This window comes from Ahaetulla prasina, chromosome 17, assembly GCF_028640845.1.
Source record: "Ahaetulla prasina isolate Xishuangbanna chromosome 17, ASM2864084v1, whole genome shotgun sequence".
Classification (NCBI taxonomy): domain Eukaryota; kingdom Metazoa; phylum Chordata; class Lepidosauria; order Squamata; family Colubridae; genus Ahaetulla; species Ahaetulla prasina.
In genome coordinates this window covers 2,527,772-2,548,875 of record NC_080555.1, presented here as the reverse complement: position 1 = coordinate 2,548,875, position 21,104 = coordinate 2,527,772, and the positions used below count along the sequence as shown (strand labels likewise).

The following is a 21,104-nucleotide window of genomic DNA, read 5'->3' as shown; positions in this document are numbered from 1 at the left end:
GCCCTCGGCGGCTGCTCTGAGCCACCTCCAAGCACGACAGCCTCCTCCTTAATCCCCAACTAGCAAGCGGTTAAATGCGGTTGGTTAATCAGTTATCAATGGGTCTCAATCGGAAGAGAGCTGGAAGGGACCCTGGAGGTCTTCTACTCTAATCTCCTGCTCAAATAAGAGACCCTGGACGATTCCAACCAGTCTTTCGCTTCAGTCTTTTCTTAACAACCTCCAGGGGATGGAGCACCCACAACTTCTGGTGGCAGGCTGTTCCCCTGGTTCATTGTTCTCACCGTGAGGAAGTTTCTCCTTAATTCCAGGTTCCTTCTCTCCTTGATTCGTTTCCAGCCGTTGTTTCTTCTCCTGCCTTTCTAGTGCTTTGGAGAATAATTGGACCCCCTCCTCTTTGGGGCAGCCCCCCAAATATTGGAACACTCCTATCATGTCCCCCCCCCCAGTCCTTCTTCTCTCTAAACTGGACAAACCCAATTCCTGCCACCGTTCTTCCTATGTTTGAGCCTCCAGTCCCCTAATCATCTTAGTTGCTCTTCTCTGCACCCTTTTTTTCCCAAAGTCTCAACCTCTTTTTTCTAATCTGGGGACCAAAACTGGACCAAGGCTTTATAGAGCGGCAGCAATACTTCCCACGACTTTGATTCTATCTATGCCTCTTGATTCTATCACCAAGGAGTCTATTGGCTTTTTTGGGGAAGGAAATGCAGTAGTTAGGCTCCGGAACTCCCTGCCACGAGATGTGGGCTGGGGGAGGCCACAAAAGTAAATGTTTAATCTATTTTATTTTAAAAAAATCTTCTGCTTAACTTAAGTGAGGGATGTTGTAAGTTGAGGGACGACGTGCGTTTTGTTGCAGAGAGACAACAGTTGGCCTCGTCCGTCCTCGATGAGGACCGGAAGCTTGTTGGAGGAGAAAGAGTTCACGAAGAAAGTAGAAGCAATTCTGGGTTTTGAGGCGCCAAGCTTTATTGCAGTATAAATCACAGTTTGACAGCTCCCTTAATTTCTGAGGCTCCCCTGCCCCGAATTTCCCCTGCCCCACGTGGGGTATTCTTAAGACTAGCGGCTCCAAAATGCAGGGAATTTAGGGGGATAGAAATGGCGGCCGAAGGGCTTTGGGGTCATTACAGTGGATTGTTTCCCTTGGGTTCAGCGGCCGCCTTTAATTTCCACCTATTCTTTCATATAGCGGGCGATGGGCTTCACAATGCTCCCGATCAGATCCCAATATTCGTCGAAATCGATCACCCCGTCCCCATCGCGATCCAGGTCCTTGAACACTTTTTCCACCTCCTTCTTGTTGTGGGTGTTCTAGAGGGAAGGAAGCAGAGGAAAACCGATCGTGCAGAGGAGGAAAACGGAGTCCTACCCAATTCAGAGGCGCCGTGGGGTATAACTCTTGTCTTTCATTCTTCAGTGGGACCCTTAGCCTCACCCTCTCTCTGCCTGGATTGCGGCCCCCATCGTCCTGAACGGATCACCGTCTCCCTGATGGGAGTCGGAGTCCCTAGAAATGTTGGAGGGACGTTGGCTTTTCTTATTCCTGGACCCTCGGTATGCCAGCCCTTTGAGGTAGACCAGGTCAGAAACAAGAGGGAGTCTAAGAATGCTATTTATATAGCATGAGAGAGAGAGAGAGGGAGGGAGGGAGGGAGGAAAGAGAGACAGATAGATGATATGGATGGAATGATAGATTAGATAGATAGATAGATAGATAGATAGATAGATAGATAGATAGATAGATAGATAGATAGAGAGCTATGGAGAGAGAGAGATAGGGAGGGATGGATGGATGGAAGATAGATAGAGAGAGAGTTATATATGGCAATGTTTCTCAATCTCAGCCCCTTTTAAGATGGGTGGACTTCAACTCCCAGAATTCCCCAGCCAGTCAGCTTTGCTTATAGCTTCGATGGCCGAGGAATTCTGGGAGTTGAAGTCCACCCATCTTAAAAGGGACTGAGATTGAGAGATATCGAAGATAAGTTCACGTTTGTGGGTTACGATCCCAGGATGATCTTGGCAATCCTCTCTGAAATTCCCGCCCCAAATTTGAACGGGACCCGAGTTCAGGAGCCACCCCACTCACCGTCAAGATGTGGTTCAGCTCATTTTGGAGCATCTTTTTGAACTCGGACTTTTTGATCCCCACTTTTCCGGCCACGATGTATTTTTTGCTGGAGTATTTGTTGTAACACTTCACTATGGTTTCGATAGCCTCCTCGAGTGCGCTGTTGGTGCCTGGGGGGGGGGGGGCAAATTGCTTTGATCATCTGTTGGTCTGGTCTGTCCAGAGTTTTTGTGTCTTTGTGGTTTTGTGTTCCTCGTTCTCAGGGAGAAGTGTGGGTTGTTCTGGTTAAAATACAATCTCTCTGTCTATTACAGAAAGTCCTCGACTTACGGCCGCAATTGACCCCCAAAGTTCTGTTGCCGAGCGAAACATTCGCTAAGCCAGCTTTGTCCCATTTTACGGCCTGCCTTACCGCCGTTGTTAAGTGAACCCCTGTGGTGGTTCCGTTAGAAAGACGGCTCTTAAACGAACCCTCGACTTTGCTTCTTGAAGGTCATAAATGGGGCTTCGGACACAGTGACGACGGTCATAAGTCCGAGTCAACTGCCAAGCGTCCGAAGTTGGATGACCCCCCCCCCGGGGAAGGTGTCACGGTCGTAAGTCTGAAAAAAAACACTCCGGAGTCTCTTCGGATGGTCGCTAAATGGATGGCTGCAAGTCGGGGACGGCTTGATTGCCCAGCCAGTTCAAGAAAGATTCGGACTTTTTGCCCAGTCCTTCCCGAAAATCTGGGGATGGGCAAATGTGATTGTGCAGTTGTGTTAAAACCATCGTTGGGGCCTGTGCCCCATCAAGCTGCCTGTTTGCAATTGGGGTTTTTGTCACTAATCTCTCGCTTGCTTTTGGGGTGTGGTGGGCGTCTTAAGGGTCCCCCTGCCCACCCCGTTACCCTCCAAAGCCCCCCCCCCCCCGTTGTGCCTGGCATTCCTTACCCTCCATGATGCTTGTCTGGCTTCAACTTCGGTGGCTTTCTTATCCTGGCTTGTCTGCCTGCCCGTCCGACTGGCCTCTCTTTACCAAGCTGGCTTCTTTCAAAGTCAGTTAGTCGAATCAGACGTTACGCCCGGTCTCTGGATTTTGAGAGCGGGACGGGCTCCTTTTTAAAGAGAAAATACCCTCCCCGTCTCCCTCTTCCCCCCCCCCACATCCCTCCTGTCCTCTTTGGACTTTTACACTGACTAACACCCCCACCCACCCACACCTGACTCCCACATGCCACCTTTGCCAAATCACTGGCCTTGGCATCATGCCAGCTTCTCCGAAGGGACAAGGCAGGGCAGAGAGGGTGCCCCTGGTCTCCAGGACGGGACAGTCAAGGCCCAGGCTAAAGAAGCCCAAAGACACAATAGAACCGTCCTTGTCCATTTGGGGAGGGTCTCCGAGGGAGGGGTCGGGGTGGCATTTTGGGGTGAGGACCTGGACGGTGGCACCTCCGTAGCGTTCTCCCAGCCGTGCCCTCGGCGGCTGCTCTTGAGCCACCTCCAAGCATGATAATGCTCCTGTTAATTCAAAACTGACCAGCGGCCGCACCTTAAAAGATTATCAATCGATCTCAGTCAGAATAGAGCTGGAAGGGACCTCGGAGGTCTTCTAGTCCAACCTCCTGCTTGAGCAAGAGACCCTAGGCCAGTGGTGGGATTCAAATAATTTAACAACCGGTTCTCTGCCCTAATGATTTCTTCCAACAACCGGTTCACCCAACTGCTCAGAAAGTCAACAACCATTTCCCCCAAAGTGGTGCGAACTGGCTGAATCCAGTCTCTCCTTTCAAAACCTCCAGGTATGGAGCATCTACAACTTCTGGAGGTGTCCCATGGACTCCTTGTTCTCATGACCATGAAATTTCTCCTTAAGTCTAGTAAACTTTTAACGAGTTGAGTTTTCTCTGGAAACCACTTATATCAAAACATCGTAAACGGCAGTCATTAAAAAATGGCCATAAATTCAAGGCTGGTTGCCAAGCCAAATATAATGCACTGATTCATCGTTTTTTCCCCATCAGGGAATTTCTCCTTCGTTCCAAATTGCTTCTCTCCTTGGTGAGTTTCCGCCCGTTGCTTCTCGTCCTGCCTTCAGGGGCTTTGGAGAACAAGTTGCGCCCTTCCTCTTCTTTGGGGCAGCCCCTCAAATGCTGGAAGATGCTATCCTGTCCCCCCTGGTCCTTCTTTTCATTAAACCAGACATCCCCAGTTCCTGCAACCGTTCTTCGTATGTCTCATCCTCCAGCCCCCTAATCCTCTTTTGTTGCTCTTCTCTGCACTCTTTCTAGAGTCTCAATGTCTTTTTTACATCGTGGCGACCAAAACTGGACGCCGTATTCCAAGTCTGGTCTCACCAAGGCATTATAATACCACTCGATAAAGCCTTAGTAAGGCCACATCTAGAATCCTGCATCCAGTTTTGGTCACCACATTCCAAATAGACCTTAAGATTTTAAGGACCTCTGTGGCTCAGACTGGTAAGACAGTCTGTTATTAACACAGCTGCTTGCAATTACTGCAGGTTCAAGCCCCACCAGGCCTAAGGTTGACTCAGCCTTCCATCCTTTATAAGGTAGGTAAAATGAGGACCCAGATTGTTGGGGGCAATAAAGTTGACTTTGTATATAAATATACAAATAGGATGAAGGCTATTGCTTGACATAGTGTAAGCCGCCCTGAGTCTTCAAAGAAGGGCGGGATATAAATGCAAATTTCTAAGTTCTATCATATTGCAAGATCTAAAATGGACAGTTAACATCAAAAACATCATGAAAAAAGGACAACAAAGAATGTTCTTTCTGCGCCAACTCAGTAAGCTCAAACTGCCCAAGGAGCTACTGATCCAATTCTACAGAGGAATTATTGAGTCTGTCATTTGCACCTCTATAACTGTCTGGTTCGGTTCTGCAACCCAACAAGAAAAACACAGACTTCAGAGGATCATTAGAACTGCAGAAAAAATAATTGCTACCAACTTGCCTTCCATTGAGGACCTGTATACTGCACGAATCAAGAAGAGGGCCGTGAAAATATTTACAGATCCCTCGCATCCTGGACATAAACTGTTTCCACTCCTACCCTCAAAACGACGCTATAGAGCACTGCACACCAGAACAACTAGATCCAAGAACCATTTTTTGCTGAAGGCCATCACTCTGCTAAACAAATAATTCCTTCAACAATGTCAAACTATTTACTAAATCTACACTACTATTAATCTTCTCATCGTTTTATCACCAATCTCTTTCCACTTATGACTGTATGACTGTAACTTTTTGTTGCTATCATTAAGAGTTAAATTGCAACCTATGACCATCATTTGTGTTGTAAATGTTGTACCTTTGACGTATTTTTTTCTTTTATGTACACTGAGAGCATATGCACCAAAACAGATTCCTTGTGTGTCCAATCACACTTGGCCAATAAAAATTCTATTCTATTCTATTCAAAGCACCAGAAGGCAGAACAAGAAGCAACGGATAGAACCTAATTAAGGAGAGAAGCAACCTGGAATTAAGGAGAAACTTCCTAACAGTGAGAACAATTAACTAGTGGAACAGCTTGCCACCAGAAGTTGTGGGCGCTTCAACACTGGAGGTTTTCAAGAAGAGACTGGACAGATGCTTGTCTGAAATGATCTAGGATAGTGGTGGGATTCAGCCAGTTCGCGCCACTTCGGGGGAAACGGTTGTTGACTTTCTGAGCAGTTCGGTGAACTGGTTGTTGGAAGAAATCATTAGGGCAGAGAACCGGTTGTTTAATTATTTGAGTCCCATCACTGGCCTAGGATCTCCTGCTCAAGCAGGGGGTTGGACTAAAAGACCTCCGAGGTCCCTTCCAGCTCTATTCTGACTGAGATCGATTGATAATCGTTTAAGGTGCGGCCGCTGGCTAGTTCTGAATTAACAGGAGCATTATCATGCTTGGAGGTAGCTCGAGGGCGCGGCTGGGAGAACGCTACGGAGGAGCCACCGTCCAGGTCCTCACCCCAAAATGCCACCCCGACCCCTCCCTCGGAGACCCTCCCCAAGTGGACAAGGACGGTTCTATTGTGTCTTTGGGCTTCTTTAGCCTGGGCCTTGACTGTCCCATCCTGGAGACCAGGGGCACCCTCTCTGCACTGGCTTGTCTCTTCGGAGAGGCTGGCATGATGCCAGGGCCAGCGATTTGGCAAAGGTGGCACATGGGAGTCAGGTGTGGGTGGGTGGGGGTGTTAGACAGTGTAAAAGTCCAAAGAGGACAGGAGGGATTGGGGATGCGGAAAGAGGAAGATGGGGAGGGCATTTTCTCTTTAAAAAGGAGCTCTCAAAATCCAGAGACCGGGCGTAACGTCTGATTCGACTAACTGACTTTGAAAGAAGCCAGCTTGGTAAAGAGAGGCCAATCGGACGGGCAGGCAGACAAGCCAGGATAAGAAAGCCGCCGAAGTTGAAGCCAGACAAGCATCATGGAGGGTAAGGAATGCCTGGAACATAACATAACATAACATAACATAACATAACATAACATAACATAACATAACATAACATAACATAACATAATAACAGAGTTGGAAGGGACCTTGGAGGTCTTCTAGTCCAACCCCCTGCCCAGGCAGGAAACCCTACACCACTTCAGGCAAATGGCTATCCAACATCTTCTTAAAAACTTCCAGTGTTGGAGCATTTACAACTTCTGCAGGAAAGTTGTTCCACTTATCGATTGTTCTAACTTTCAAGAAATTTCTCATTAGTTCGAAGTTGCTTCTCTCCTTGATTAGTTTCCACCCGTTGCTTCTTGTTCTACCCTCAGGTGCTTTGGAGAATAGCTTGACTCCCTCTTCTTTGTGGCAACCCTGAGATATTGGAACACTGCCGTCATGTCTCTCCTAGTCCTTCTTTTTATTAAACTAGACATACCCAGTTCCTGCAACCGTTCTTCATATGTTTTAGCCTCCAGTCCCCTAATCATCTTTGTTGCTCTTCTCTGCACTCTTTCTAGAGTCTCAGCATCTTTTTTACATCGTGGCGACCAAAACTGAATGCAATATTCCAAGTGTGGCCTTACCAAGGCATTATAAAGTGGTGTTAACACTTCATGTGATCTTGAGTCTCTCCCTCTGTTTATGTAGCCTAGAACTGTGTTGGCTTTTTTGGCAGCTGCTGCACACTGCTGGCTCATATCTAAATGGTTGTCCACTAGGACTCCAAGATCCCTCTCACAGGTACTACTATTGAGCAAGGTACCACATATACGGTACCTGTGCATTTTGGTTTTTTTGCCTAAATGTAGATTTGCACCAGTGAGGCTAAAACCAATTTCGTTGTATACATGATCTACAATGACAATAAAGGCTATACTATTGGATGTATTTTTTCTTAATGTGGGGACCAAAACTGGATGCAGGATTCCAAGTGTGGCCTTACTAAGGCTTTCTAAGGCGGTACTAATCCTTCACATAGTTTTGATTCTATGCCTCTGTTTATACAACCGAGTTCGAGTCGGTCAAGGTCTTTTTGGATCCTGAGCTTGTCTTCTGGGTTGTTGGCTCTTCCTGACAGCTTAAAGGTCATCTGGAAATTTTACAGACTGACTACAGATTAACAAGAGTTGGAAGGGACCTTGGAGGTCTTCTAGTCCAACAAGCAGGAGACCCTAGACCATGTCAGACAAATGGCTGTCCAGTATCTTCATAAACACCTCCAGTGATAAAGGAAGGAAGGAAGGAAGGAAGGAAGGAAGGAAGGAAGGAAGGAAGGAAGGAAGGAAGGGAGAAAAGAGAATAATAGAGTTGGAAGGAGCCTTGGAGATCTTCTAGTCCAACCCACATCTTTTTTTACAGTGTGGTGACCAAAACTGGATGCAGGATTCTAGATGTGGCCTTACTAAGGCTTTATCGAGTGGTATTATAATGCCTTGGTGAGACCAGACTTGGAATACGGCGTCCAGTTTTGGTCGCCACGATGTAAAAAAGATGTGGAGACTCTAGAAAGAGTGCAGAGAAGAGCAACAAAAGAGGATTAGGGGGCTGGAGGATGAGACATACAAAGAACGGTTGCAGGAACTGGGGATGTCTGGTTTAATGAAAAGAAGGACCAGAGGGGACAGGATAGCATCTTCCAGCATTTGAGGGGCTGCCCCAAAGAAGAGGAAGGGCGCAACTTGTTCTCCAAAGCCCCTGAAGGCAGGACGAGAAGCAACGGGTGGAAACTCACCAAGGAGAGAAGCAATTTGGAACGAAGGAGAAATTCCCTGATGGGGAAAAAAACGATGAATCAGTGCATTATATTTGGCTTGGCAACCAGCCTTGAATTTATGGCCATTTTTTAATGACTGCCGTTTACGATGTTTTGTTTTGTTTTTATTGAAAAAGTTTTACAAATAAATTTTTTTTTAACAATTATTCCTCACCTCCCACCTCCCCCACCCCGGAGACTTCCCAGAACAAAATACAGGGTATAAAATCTAACAATCATAAACTAAAATACAAAATTAATGGACCCTTAACTCCCCTTTCCCATTTAAACTAATACATTAATATAATACACCCACACATAAACACACCCAGACACACCCACACACGGTTTCCAGAGAAAACCTGACTCATAGTAAAGTACATAGTAAATTTCTTAAGGAGAAAGTCCCTGGGAATGAGAACACTAAATCAATGCAATGGCTCCCCTAACAGACATTGTTGGTGCTCTATCACTGAAGGTTTTTCTTTTTACAAGTTTTTTTTTAATTTTTTGACAAACATATCAATGCGTGAACCGAATGACAGTTTGGTGTCACACCCTCCAATACAAATAAAACTAGTAGAATTCATTATAGTTATTACATTCGATCAACCCAGCCAACCATTACCCTCCACCTAGAAACAAACAACCTACTCTCCAATAAACAATTTGGTTTCAGAAAAAAATTATCATGCAACTTACAACTTCTCCACTGCAAAAACACATGGACTACTAATCTTGATCAAGGCAAAGCAATAGATGCAATCTACACAGACTTCTGCAAAGCTTTTGACTCAGTAGTACACGATAAACTTCTCCTAAAACTAAAATCCTATGGCATTTCAGGACCCCTTCACAATTGGATAACTGCTTTCCTGTCAAACAGACAACAAGTGGTCAAAATTGGCAATGCTCTATCAAATCCTGTTCCTGTCAAGAGTGGCGTTCCTCAAGGCAGCGTCCTTGGACCAACACTCTTCATACTATACATAAATGATCTCTATGACCATATCTCAAGTTATTGTGTTCTCTTTGCTGATGATGTCAAACTATTTAACACCACCAACGATACTACTGCCCTTCAAAAAGACCTTGACTTTGTATCCGATTGGTCTAAAACTTGGCAACTCCAAGTCTCAACCAGCAAATGCTCAGTCTTACATATTGGAAAAAAGAACCCAAACACTAAGTACAAGCTTAATGGACATTACCTTACAGACGACCCCCATCCCGTTAAAGACCTTGGAGTTTTCATGTCAAATGATCTAAGTGCCAAAGCCCACTGCAACTACATAGCAAAAAAGGCTCTAAGAGTCGTAAACCTAATTCTGCGTAGCTTCTTTTCCAAAAACTCCACACTACTAACCAGAGCATTCAAAACTTTTGCCAGACCCATTCTTGAATACAGCTCATCTGTCTGGAACCCTCACCACATCTCAACATTAATACAATTGAACGAGTCCAGAAATATTTTACAAGAAGAGTTCTCCGCTCCTCTGTAAACAACAAAATACCTTATTCCACCAGACTTGAAATCCTAGGATTAGAAAATTTAGAACTCCGCCGACTCCGACAAGACCTATGTTTAACACACACAATCATCTATTGCAATGTCCTTCCTGTTAAAGACTACTTCAGCTTCAATTGCAATAATACAAAATCAAACAATAGATTCAAACTTAATGTTAACCGCTTCAATCTTGATTGCAGAAAATATGACTTTTGTAACAGAGTTGTTAATGCTTGGAATACACTACCTGACTCTGTGGTCTCCTCTCAAACTCCCAAAAGCTTTAACCAAAAACTGTCTACCATTGACCTCACCCCATTCCTAAGAGACTATAAGGGGTGTGCATAAGTGCACAAAAGTGCCTACCGTTCCTGTCCTATTGTTTCCTTTCAATATATGTGCTTGTATATAATGTTGTGACCTACACAATGTAAGCCGCTCTGAGTCTTCAGAGAAGGGCAGGATATAAATTCAAATATAAATAAATAAATAAATAAATAAATAAACCCGCTTACAACAACAAAACCAGCAGTCCCCACCTCCCCACCAGTATTTATAGAGAGACTGCAGCTCTGATCACACTTTGCTCGCACAAGCACGAAGCTGTAAGCACCAGCCTGAAGATGATGAGTGGGACCTTGTCGAAACGTCGCCTAGATACTCTCAACCTTATACGGGACAAGACCTGAAGACACCAAGACTTGCATATAGTAGGTCTTTGATTGTTCGGGTTTTCTCCCGTGTAAAATTGGAAGTGTCTTGGCGACGTTTCGACGAAGTCTCATTCATCATCTTCAGGCTGGTGTTTACTGCTTCGTGCTTCTAGGAGCATTGCTAGACTTGCATATATATAATGTGACATTATAAACATATAATGTCCCCACATTCCAAACAGAGGTTGAGATTTTGGAAAAAGTGCAGAGAAGAGCAACTAAGATGATTAAAGGAGACTAAAAACATACGAAAAAAGGGTTGCAGGATTTGGGTTTGGCCAGTCTAGCGGAAAGAAGGACTGGGGGGGAGGGCATGATAGCAGGGTTCTAATATTTGGGGGGCTGCCAGAGGAGAAGAGGGGGTCATCTTATTTTCCAAAGCACCGGAACGCAGAATAAGAAGCAACGGATAGAACCTAATTAAGGAGAGAAGCAACCTGGAATTAAGGAGAAACTTCCTAACAGTGAGAACAATTAACCAGTGGAACGGCTTGCCACCAGAAGTTGTGGGCGCTTCAACACTGGAGGTTTTCAAGAAGAGACTGGACAGACGCTTGTCTGAAATGATCTAGGATAGTGGTGGGATTCAGCCAGTTCGCGCCACTTCGGGGGAAACGGTTGTTGACTTTCTGAGCAGTTGGGTGAACTGGTTGTTGGAAGAAATCATTAGGGCAGAAAACCGGTTGTTTAATTATTTGAATCCCACCACTGGCCTAGGGTCTCCTGCTCAAGCAGGGGGTTGGACTAGAAGACCTCCGAGGTCCCTTCCAGCTCTATTCTGACTGAGATCGATTGATAACCGTTTAAGGTGCGGCCGCTGGTCAGTTCTGAATTTACAGGAGCATTATCTTGCTTGGAGGTGGCTCAAGGGCGCGGCCAGGAGAACGCTACGGAGGTGCCACCATCCAGGTCCTCACCCCAAAATGCCACCCCGACCCCTCCCTCGGAGACCCTCCCCAAGTGGAGAAGGACGGTTCTATTGTGTCTTTGGGCTTCTTTAGCCTGGGCCTTGACTGTCCCGTCCTGGAGACCAGGGGCACCCTCTCTGCGCTGGCTTGTCCCTTCGGAGAGGCTGGCATGATGCCAGGGCCAGTGATTTGGCAAAGGTGGCACGTGGTATCCAGGTACGTGTGTGGGGGGGGTGTTCGTCAGTGGAAAAGTACAGAGAGGACAGGAGGGATTGGGGGTGCGGAAAGAGGGAGACGGGGAGGGCATTTTCTCTTTAAAAAGGAGCCCGTCCCGCTCTCAAAATCCAGAGACCGGGCGTAACGTCTGATTCGACTAACTGACTTTGAAAGAAGCCAGCTTGGTAAAGAGAGGCCAGTCGGACGGGCAGGCAGACAAGCCAGGATAAGAAAGCCACCGAAGTTGAAGCCAGACAAGCATCATGGAAGGTAACGAATGCCAGGCACAACGGGGGGGGGGGCTTTGGAGGGTAACGGGGTGGGCAGGAGGACCCTTAAGTCGCCCACCACACCCCAAAAGCAAGCGAGAGATTAGTGACAAAACCCCCAATTGCAAACAGGCAGCTTGAGGGGGCACAGGCCCCAACGGCGGTTTTAACACAACTGCACAACCACATCTGCCCATCCCCAGATTTTCGGGAAGGACTGGGCAAAAAGTCCGAATCTTTCTTGAACAGCTGGCTGGCTGGGCAATCAAGCCAAATTCAAGCCGTCCCCGACTTGCAGCCATCCATTTAGTGATCATCGGAAGGGACTCCAGAGCGTTTTTTTCAGACTTACGACCGTGACACCATCCCCGGGGGTCATGAAACTGTGCATGCTTGGCTGTTGACTCGGACTTATGACTGTCGTCGCTGTGTCCCAAGCCCCATTTGTGACCTTCAAGAAGCAAAGTCGAGGGTTCGTTTAAGAGCCGTCTTTCTAACGGAACCACCGCAGGGGTTCACTTAACAACGGCGGTAAGGCAGGCCGTAAAATGCGACAAAGCTGGCTTAGCGAATGTTTCGCTCGGCAACAGAACTTTGGGGGTCAATTGCGGCCGTAAGTCGAGGACTTTCTGTAATAGACAGAGAGATTGTATTTTAACCAGAACAACCCACACTTCTCCCTGAGGACGAGGAACACAAAACCACAAAGACACAAAAACTCTGGACAGACCAGACCAACAGATGATCAAAGCAATTCCCCCCCCCCTCCCCAGGCACCAACAGCGCACTCGAGGAGGCTATCGAAACCATAGTGAAGTGTTACAACAAATACTCCAGCAAAAAACTCATCGTGGCCGGAAAAGTGGGGATCAAAAAGTCCGAGTTCAAAAAGATGCTCCAAAATGAGCTGAACCACATCTTGACGGTGAGTGGGGCGGCTCCTGAACTCGGGTCCCATTCAAATTTGGGGCTCCCAACGGGCGGGAATTTCAGAGAGGATTGCCAAGATCATCCTGGGATCGTAACCCACAAACGTGAACTTATCTTCGATATCTCTCAATCTCAGTCCCTTTTAAGATGGGTGGACTTCAACTCCCAGAATTCCTCGGCCATCGAAGCTATAAGCAAAGCTGACTGGCTGGGGAATTCTGGGAGTTGAAGTCCACCCATCTTAAAAGGGGCTGAGATTGAGAAACATTGCCATATATAACTCTCTCTCTATCTATCTTCCATCCATCCATCCCTCCCTATCTCTCTCTCTCCATAGCTCTCTATCTATCTATCTATCTATCTATCTATCTATCTATCTATCTATCTATCTATCTATCTATCTATCTATCTATCTATCTAATCTATCATTCCATCCATATCATCTATCTGTCTCTCTTTCCTCCCTCCCTCCCTCTCTCTCTCTCTCTCTCATGCTATATAAATAGCATTCTTAGACTCCCTCTTGTTTCTGACCTGGTCTACCTCAAAGGGCTGGCATACCGAGGGTCCAGGAATAAGAAAAGCCAACGTCCCTCCAACATTTCTAGGGACTCCGACTCCCATCAGGGAGACGGTGATCCGTTCAGGACGATGGGGGCCGCAATCCAGGCAGAGAGAGGGTGAGGCTAAGGGTCCCACTGAAGAATGAAAGACAAGAGTTATACCCCACGGCGCCTCTGAATTGGGTAGGACTCCGTTTTCCTCCTCTGCACGATCGGTTTTCCTCTGCTTCCTTCCCTCTAGAACACCCACAACAAGAAGGAGGTGGAAAAAGTGTTCAAGGACCTGGATCGCGATGGGGACGGGGTGATCGATTTCAACGAATATTGGGATCTGATCGGGAGCATTGTGAAGCCCATCGCCTGCTATATGAAAGAATAGGTGGAAATTAAAGGCGGCCGCTGAACCCAAGGAAAATAATCCACTGTAATGACCCCAAAGCCCTTCGGCTGCCATTTCTATCCCCCTAAATTCCCTGCATTTTGGAGCCGCTAGTCTTAAGAATGCCCCACGTGGGGCAGGGGAAATTCGGGGCAGGGGAGCCTCAGAAATTAAGGGAGCTGTCAAACTGTGATTTATACTGCAATAAAGCTTGGCGCCTCAAAACCCAGAATTGCTTCTACTTTCTTTGTGAACTCTTTCTCCTCCAACAAGCTTCCGGTCCTCATCGAGGACGGACGAGGCCAACTGTTGTCTCTCTGCAACAAAATATACGTCGTCCCCCGACTTACAACGTCCCCCACTGAAGTTAAGCAGAAGAGTTTTTTAAAATAAAATAGATTAAACATTTACTTTTGTGGCCTCCCCCAGCCCACATCTCGTGGCAGGGAGTTCCGGAGCCTAACTACTGCATTTCCTTCCCCAAAAAAGCCAATAGACTCCTTGGTGATAGAATCAAGAGGCATAGATAGAATCAAAGTCGTGGGAAGTATTGCTGCCGCTCTATAAAGCCTTGGCCCAGTTTTGGTCCCCAGATTAGAAAAAAGAGGTTGAGACTTTGGAAAAAAAAGTGCAGAGAAGAGCAACTAAGATGATTAGGGGACTGGAGGCTCAAACACAGGAAGAACATTGGCAGGAATTGGGTTTGTCCAGTTTAGAGAGAAGAAGGACTGGGGGGGGGGACATGATAGGAGTGTTCCAATATTTGGGGGGCTGCCCCAAAGAGGAGGGGGTCCAATTATTTTCCAAAGCACTAGAAAGGCAGGAGAAGAAACAACGGCTGGAAACTAATCAAGGAGAGAAGCAAACTGGAATTAAGGAGAAACTTCCTCACGGTGAGAACAATGAACCAGGGGAACCGCCTGCCACCAGAAGTTGTGGGTGCTCCATCCCCTGGAGGTTGTTAAGAAAAGACTGAAGCGAAAGACTGGTTGGAATCGTCCAGGGTCCCTTATTTGAGCAGGAGGTTAGAGTAGAAGACCTCCAGGGTCCCTTCCAGCTCTCTTCCAATTGAGACCCATTGATAACTGATTAACCAACCGCATTTAACCGCTTGCTGGTTCGGGATTAAGGAGGAGGCTGTCGTGCTTGGAGGTGGCTCAGAGCAGCCGCCGAGGGCACGGCTGGGAGAATGCCACCCTGGCCCTCCCTCGGAGACCCTCCCCAGGTGGGCAAGGACAATTTTTTTCCAGCCTCGCCCTTGTCCCTCCCTTCCTGGAGCCCAGGGGGAACCCACTCTGCCCTGCCTTGTCCCATCGGAGAGGCTGGCACAAGCGGTGCCAAGCCAGTTGGCGATTTGGCAATGGTGCCACGTGGGATCGTGTGTGTGTGTGTGTGTGTGTTATTTAAAAGGAAAACCCCAAAGAGGGCAGGGGGGCTGAGGGCGATGGAAGAAAGAAGGAGACGGGAGGCATTTTCTCTTTAAACAGAAGCCCGTCCTGGTCTCGTCACTCAGGGGCCGGGCGTAACCTTTGATAGGACTAACTGACTTTAAAAGAAATCGGCTTGGTTAAAGAGAGGCCATTCGGACGGGCAGGCAGAGGGGCCAGGATAGGAAAGCCGCCAGAGTCCAGCCAGACAACCATCATAGAGGGTAAGGAATGCCAGGCAAAACAGGGGGGGAGGGCTTTGGAAGGTAAGGGGGTGGGCAGGGGGACCCTTAAGGCGCCCACCCTAAAAGCAAGCCAGAGATCAGTGACAAAATCCCCAATTGCAAACAGGCAGCTTGACGGGGCATAGCTGGCGTCTCCGATCAGGCCTTTTAACACACAACCACATCGGCCATTCCCAAATCTTCAGGAAGGACTGGGCAAAAAGCCCAAATCCTTCTTGAACGGCTGGCTCGCTGGGCGATCGAGCCCAATTCAGGCAGTCCTCGACTTACAACTGCCCGTTTAGCAACCGAAGGGACATCGGGAGCATTTTTTTCAGACTTACAACCGTGGCACCGTCAAAATTCAGATGCATGGCAACTGACTTGAACTTATGACCGTCGTCGCTGTGTCCCAAGGTCACGCGAGTCCCTTTTTTGTGACCTTCAAGAAGCAAAGTCAAAGATTCATTTAACAGCTGTCTTTCTTTATCTATCTATGTCTCTATGTCTTTCTGTCTGTCTGTCTGTCTGTCTGTCTGTCTGTCTGTCTATCTATCTATCTATCTATCTATCTATCTATCTATCTATCTATCTAATCTATCATTCCATCCATATCATCTATCTGTCTCTCTTTCCTCCCTCCCTCCCTCTCTCTCTCTCTCTCTCATGCTATATAAATAGCATTCTTAGACTCCCTCTTGTTTCTGACCTGGTCTACCTCAAAGGGCTGGCATACCGAGGGTCCAGGAATAAGAAAAGCCAACGTCCCTCCAACATTTCTAGGGACTCCGACTCCCATCAGGGAGACGGTGATCCGTTCAGGACGATGGGGGCCGCAATCCAGGCAGAGAGAGGGTGAGGCTAAGGGTCCCACTGAAGAATGAAAGACAAGAGTTATACCCCACGGCGCCTCTGAATTGGGTAGGACTCCGTTTTCCTCCTCTGCACGATCGGTTTTCCTCTGCTTCCTTCCCTCTAGAACACCCACAACAAGAAGGAGGTGGAAAAAGTGTTCAAGGACCTGGATCGCGATGGGGACGGGGTGATCGATTTCGACGAATATTGGGATCTGATCGGGAGCATTGTGAAGCCCATCGCCTGCTATATGAAAGAATAGGTGGAAATTAAAGGCGGCCGCTGAACCCAAGGAAAATAATCCACTGTAATGACCCCAAAGCCCTTCGGCCGCCATTTCTATCCCCCTAAATTCCCTGCATTTTGGAGCCGCTAGTCTTAAGAATACCCCACGTGGGGCAGGGGAAATTCGGGGCAGGGGAGCCTCAGAAATTAAGGGAGCTGTCAAACTGTGATTTATACTGCAATAAAGCTTGGCGCCTCAAAACCCAGAATTGCTTCTACTTTCTTTGTGAACTCTTTCTCCTCCAACAAGCTTCCGGTCCTCATCGAGGACGGACGAGGCCAACTGTTGTCTCTCTGCAACAAAACGCACGTCGTCCCCCGACTTACAACGTCCCCCACTGAAGTTAAGCAGAAGAGTTTTTTAAAATAAAATAGATTAAACATTTACTTTTGTGGCCTCCCCCACCCCGCATCTGGTGGCAGGGAGTTCCGGAGCCTAACTACTGCATTTCCTTCCCCAAAAAAGCCAATAGACTCCTTGGTGATAGAATCAAGAGGCATAGATAGAATCAAAGTCGTGGGAAGTATTGCTGCCGCTCTATAAAGCCTTGGTCCAGTTTTGGTCCCCAGATTAGAAAAAAGAGGTTGAGACTTTGGAAAAAAAAGTGCAGAGAAGAGCAACTAAGATGATTAGGGGACTGGAGGCTCAAACACAGGAAGAACATTGGCAGGAATTGGGTTTGTCCAGTTTAGAGAGAAGAAGGACTGGGGGGGGGGACATGATAGGAGTGTTCCAATATTTGGGGGCTGCCCCAAAGAGGAGGGTCCAATTATTTTCCAAAGCACTAGAAAGGCAGGAGAAGAAACAACGGCTGGAAACTAATCAAGGAGAGAAGCAAACTGGAATTAAGGAGAAACTTCCTCACGGTGAGAACAATGAACCAGGGAACCGCCTGCCACCAGAAGTTGTGGGTGCTCCATCCCTGGAGGTTGTTAAGAAAAGACTGAAGCGAAGACTGGTTGGAATCGTCCAGGGTCCCTTATTTGAGCAGGAGGTTAGAGTAGAAGACCTCCAGGGTCCCTTCCAGCTCTCTTCCAATTGAGACCCATTGATAACTGATTAACCAACCGCATTTAACCGCTTGCTGGTTCGGGATTAAGGAGGAGGCTGTCGTGCTTGGAGGTGGCTCAGAGCAGCCGCCGAGGGCACGGCTGGGAGAATGCCACCCTGGCCCTCCCTCGGAGACCCTCCCCAGGTGGGCAAGGACAATTTTTTTCCAGCCTCGCCCTTGTCCCTCCCTTCCTGGAGCCCAGGGGGAACCCACTCTGCCCTGCCTTGTCCCATCGGAGAGGCTGGCACAAGCGGTGCCAAGCCAGTTGGCGATTTGGCAATGGTGCCACGTGGGATCGTGTGTGTGTGTGTGTGTGTGTTATTTAAAAGGAAAACCCCAAAGAGGGCAGGGGGGCTGAGGGCGATGGAAGAAAGAAGGAGACGGGGAGGGCATTTTCTCTTTAAACAGAAGCCCGTCCTGGTCTCGTCACTCAGGGGCCGGGCGTAACCTTTGATAGGACTAACTGACTTTAAAAGAAATCGGCTTGGTTAAAGAGAGGCCATTCGGACGGGCAGGCAGAGGGGCCAGGATAGGAAAGCCGCCAGAGTCCAGCCAGACAACCATCATAGAGGGTAAGGAATGCCAGGCAAAACAGGGGGGGAGGGCTTTGGAAGGTAAGGGGGTGGGCAGGGGGACCCTTAAGGCGCCCACCCTAAAAGCAAGCCAGAGATCAGTGACAAAATCCCCAATTGCAAACAGGCAGCTTGACGGGGCATAGCTGGCGTCTCCGATCAGGCCTTTTAACACACAACCACATCGGCCATTCCCCAAATCTTCAGGAAGGACTGGGCAAAAAGCCCAAATCCTTCTTGAACGGCTGGCTCGCTGGGCGATCGAGCCCAATTCAGGCAGTCCTCGACTTACAACTGCCCGTTTAGCAACCGAAGGGACATCGGGAGCATTTTTTTCAGACTTACAACCGTGGCACCGTCAAAATTCAGATGCATGGCAACTGACTTGAACTTATGACCGTCGTCGCTGTGTCCCAAGGTCACGCGAGTCCCTTTTTTGTGACCTTCAAGAAGCAAAGTCAAAGATTCATTTAACAGCTGTCTTTCTTTATCTATCTATGTCTCTATGTCTTTCTGTCTGTCTGTCTGTCTGTCTGTCTGTCTGTCTGTCTATCTATCTATCTATCTATCTATCTATCTATCTATCTATCTATCTAATCTGTCTATGACACAGTATCTATCTGTCTGTCTGTCTCCTCTCTCTCTCTCTGTATCTATCTATGTCTCTATCTATCTACCTATCTCTCTATCTATCTATCTGTTCCCTCTCTCTCTCTTTCTCACATTCTGCTTTTATAATTGATTTACAACTAAAATAACGACTGACTAGTGGCAATACTGAAATTTAAGTTGAGAGTCTCACCTGCTGACGAAAGGCAAAATTAGAATAGAATTGAATAGAATAGAAGTGCGATTAGACACACAAGGAATTTGTTTTGGTGCATATGCTCTCAGTGTACATAAAAGAAAAAGAAAAAAAAGAAAAAAGAAAAAAAATACGTCAAAGGTACAACATTTACAACACAAATGATAATTAGGTTGCAATTTAACCCTTAAGGATAGCAACAAAATGTTACAGTCATACAGTCATAAGTGGAAAGAGATTGGTGATGAAAACGATGAGAAGATTAATAGTAGTGTAGATTTAGTAAATAGTTTGACATTGTTGAGGGAATTATTTGTTTAGCAGAGTGATGGCCTTCAGGAAAAAACTGTTCTTGTGTCTAGTTGTTCTGGTGTGCAGTGCTCTGTAGCGTCGTTTTGAGGGTAGGAGTTGAAACAGTTTATGTCCAGGATGCGAGGGATCTGCAAATATTTTCACAGCCCTCTTCTGAATTCGTGCTGTATTTAGGTCCTCAATGGAAGGCAGGTTGGTAGCAATTATTTTTTCTGCAGTTCTAATTATCCTCTGAAGTCTGTGTCTGTCTTGTTGGGTTGCAGAACCGAACCAGACAGTTATAGAGGTGCAAATGACAGACTCAATAATTCCTCTGTAGACCTGAATCAGCAGCTCCTTGGGCAGTTTGAGCTTTCTGAGTTGGTGCACAAAGAACTGTGTCTGTGTTGTCCTTTTTTGATGATTTTTTTGATGTTAACTGTCCTTTTTAGATCTCGCGATATGATAGAACCTAGAAATTTGAAGGTTTCTACTGTTGATACTGTGTTGTCAAGTATTGTGAGAGGTGGAAGTATGGAAGGGTTTCTCCTAAAGTCTACCACCATTTCTACAGTTTTGAGTGTGTTCAGTTCCAGATTGTTACGGTCGCACCACAAGGCTAGTCGTTCAACCTCACGTCTATATGCGGATTCGTCATTGTCTAGAATGAGACCAATCACTGTTGTGTCATCTGCAAACTTCAGTAGTTTAACAGATGGATCGTTGGAGATGCAGTCATTGGTATACAGAGAGAAGAGAAGTGGGGAGAGCACACAGCCTTGGGGGGCCCCTGTGCTAATTGTACAGGTATTTGATGTGATCTTGCTTAGCTTCACCTGCTGCTTCCTGTTTGTTAGGAAGCTTGTGATCCACTTACAAGTCTGTTCAGGTACCTGTAGCTGGTTTAGCTTAGTTAGAAGAGTGTCTGGAATGATGGTATTGAATGCTGAACTAAAGTCTACAAAGAGGACCCTTACATAGGTCTTTGGAGATTCAAGATGTTGTAAGATGTAGTGCAGAGCCATATTAACAGCATCATCTGTTGATCTATTTGCTCGGTATGCAAATTGCAAGGGGTCTAACAGCGGATCCGTGATGGTTTTCTAGTAGAAAAGCACTAGCCTTTCAAAGGCTTTCATGGCTACAGATGTTAAAGCAACTGGTCTGTAGTCATTCAGTTCCTTGATGGTGGGCTTCTTCGGCACTGGGATGATGGTAGAGCGTTTGAAGCAAGAAGGAACATAGCACATCTCTAGTGATTTATTGAAGATATAGGTGAAGATGGGGGCCAATTGGTCAGCACAGACTTTTAAGCAAGAAGGAGTTATCTTGCCTGGGCCTGGAGCTTTTCCTGGCTTTTGTCTGTGAAATAGATCCTGCACTGCCTTTTCTGTGATCACTAGAGGTTGTGAACCCAATGGGATGAGGTCAGTTGTAGGAGGCTTGGCTGTTGTTGGTGTGTCTGAGATGGGGGTTGTGGAGATAGGTGGCTGTAGTTTCCTTTCACCTGCAGTAAAACACGTTCAGGTCATCCGCCAGTTGTTGATTTCCTTCAGCCTGGGAAGGAGGTTTGCCATAGCAGTGATATTTTTAAGAGTTTTCCACATGTTTGCTGGTTCATTTGCTGAAAACTGATTCTTTAGCTTTTCAGAGTAGCTTCTTTTTGCTGCTCTTATCTCCCTTGTTAGTACATTTCTGGCCTGATTGTACAGCATTTTATCACCTTTCCTGTAGGCTTCCTCTTTGGAATGACGTAGCTGCTTAAGTTTAGGTGTGAACCAAGGTTTGTTGTTACTGTATATTCGCAAGTTCTTTGTCGGTATACATAGGTC

General features: G+C 46.9%; 2 protein-coding genes across 8 annotated transcripts in view; one reads left to right on the top strand and one right to left on the bottom strand.

Annotated features, from left to right (window-relative positions):
- LOC131186354 (protein S100-A16-like) overlaps nucleotides 1-21,104 on the top strand; it is a 54,565-nt gene that overhangs the window by 17,323 nt on the left and 16,138 nt on the right. For 2 of the 7 annotated variants that reach the window (XR_009152356.1, XR_009152360.1), the window contains one exon: nucleotides 13,624-13,762. The exons of 2 other annotated variants lie outside the window; for them this stretch is intronic. Coding sequence is in view for 2 of the 5 variants with exons in the window: in XM_058159827.1 (XP_058015810.1) it covers nucleotides 11,884-11,890; nucleotides 12,663-12,814; nucleotides 16,392-16,529 (297 nt within the window). In the remaining 3 variants the exon portion in view is untranslated. Of the gene's footprint in view, nucleotides 1-10,863; nucleotides 11,891-12,662; nucleotides 12,815-13,623; nucleotides 14,007-16,391; nucleotides 17,062-21,104 lie in introns of those variants that run through there. 3 more of the 7 variants (XM_058159827.1, XM_058159826.1, XR_009152359.1) reach the window with 3 other exon arrangements.
- On the bottom strand, nucleotides 764-3,208 carry LOC131186353 (protein S100-A16-like). Its single transcript, XM_058159825.1, has 3 exons — nucleotides 3,010-3,208; nucleotides 2,096-2,247; nucleotides 764-1,317 (listed from the first exon to the last, which is right to left on the bottom strand). The coding sequence occupies exons 1-3, from the start codon at nucleotides 3,014-3,016 to the stop codon at nucleotides 1,180-1,182; spliced, it is 297 nt and encodes a 98-aa protein (XP_058015808.1). The 5' UTR covers nucleotides 3,017-3,208; the 3' UTR covers nucleotides 764-1,179.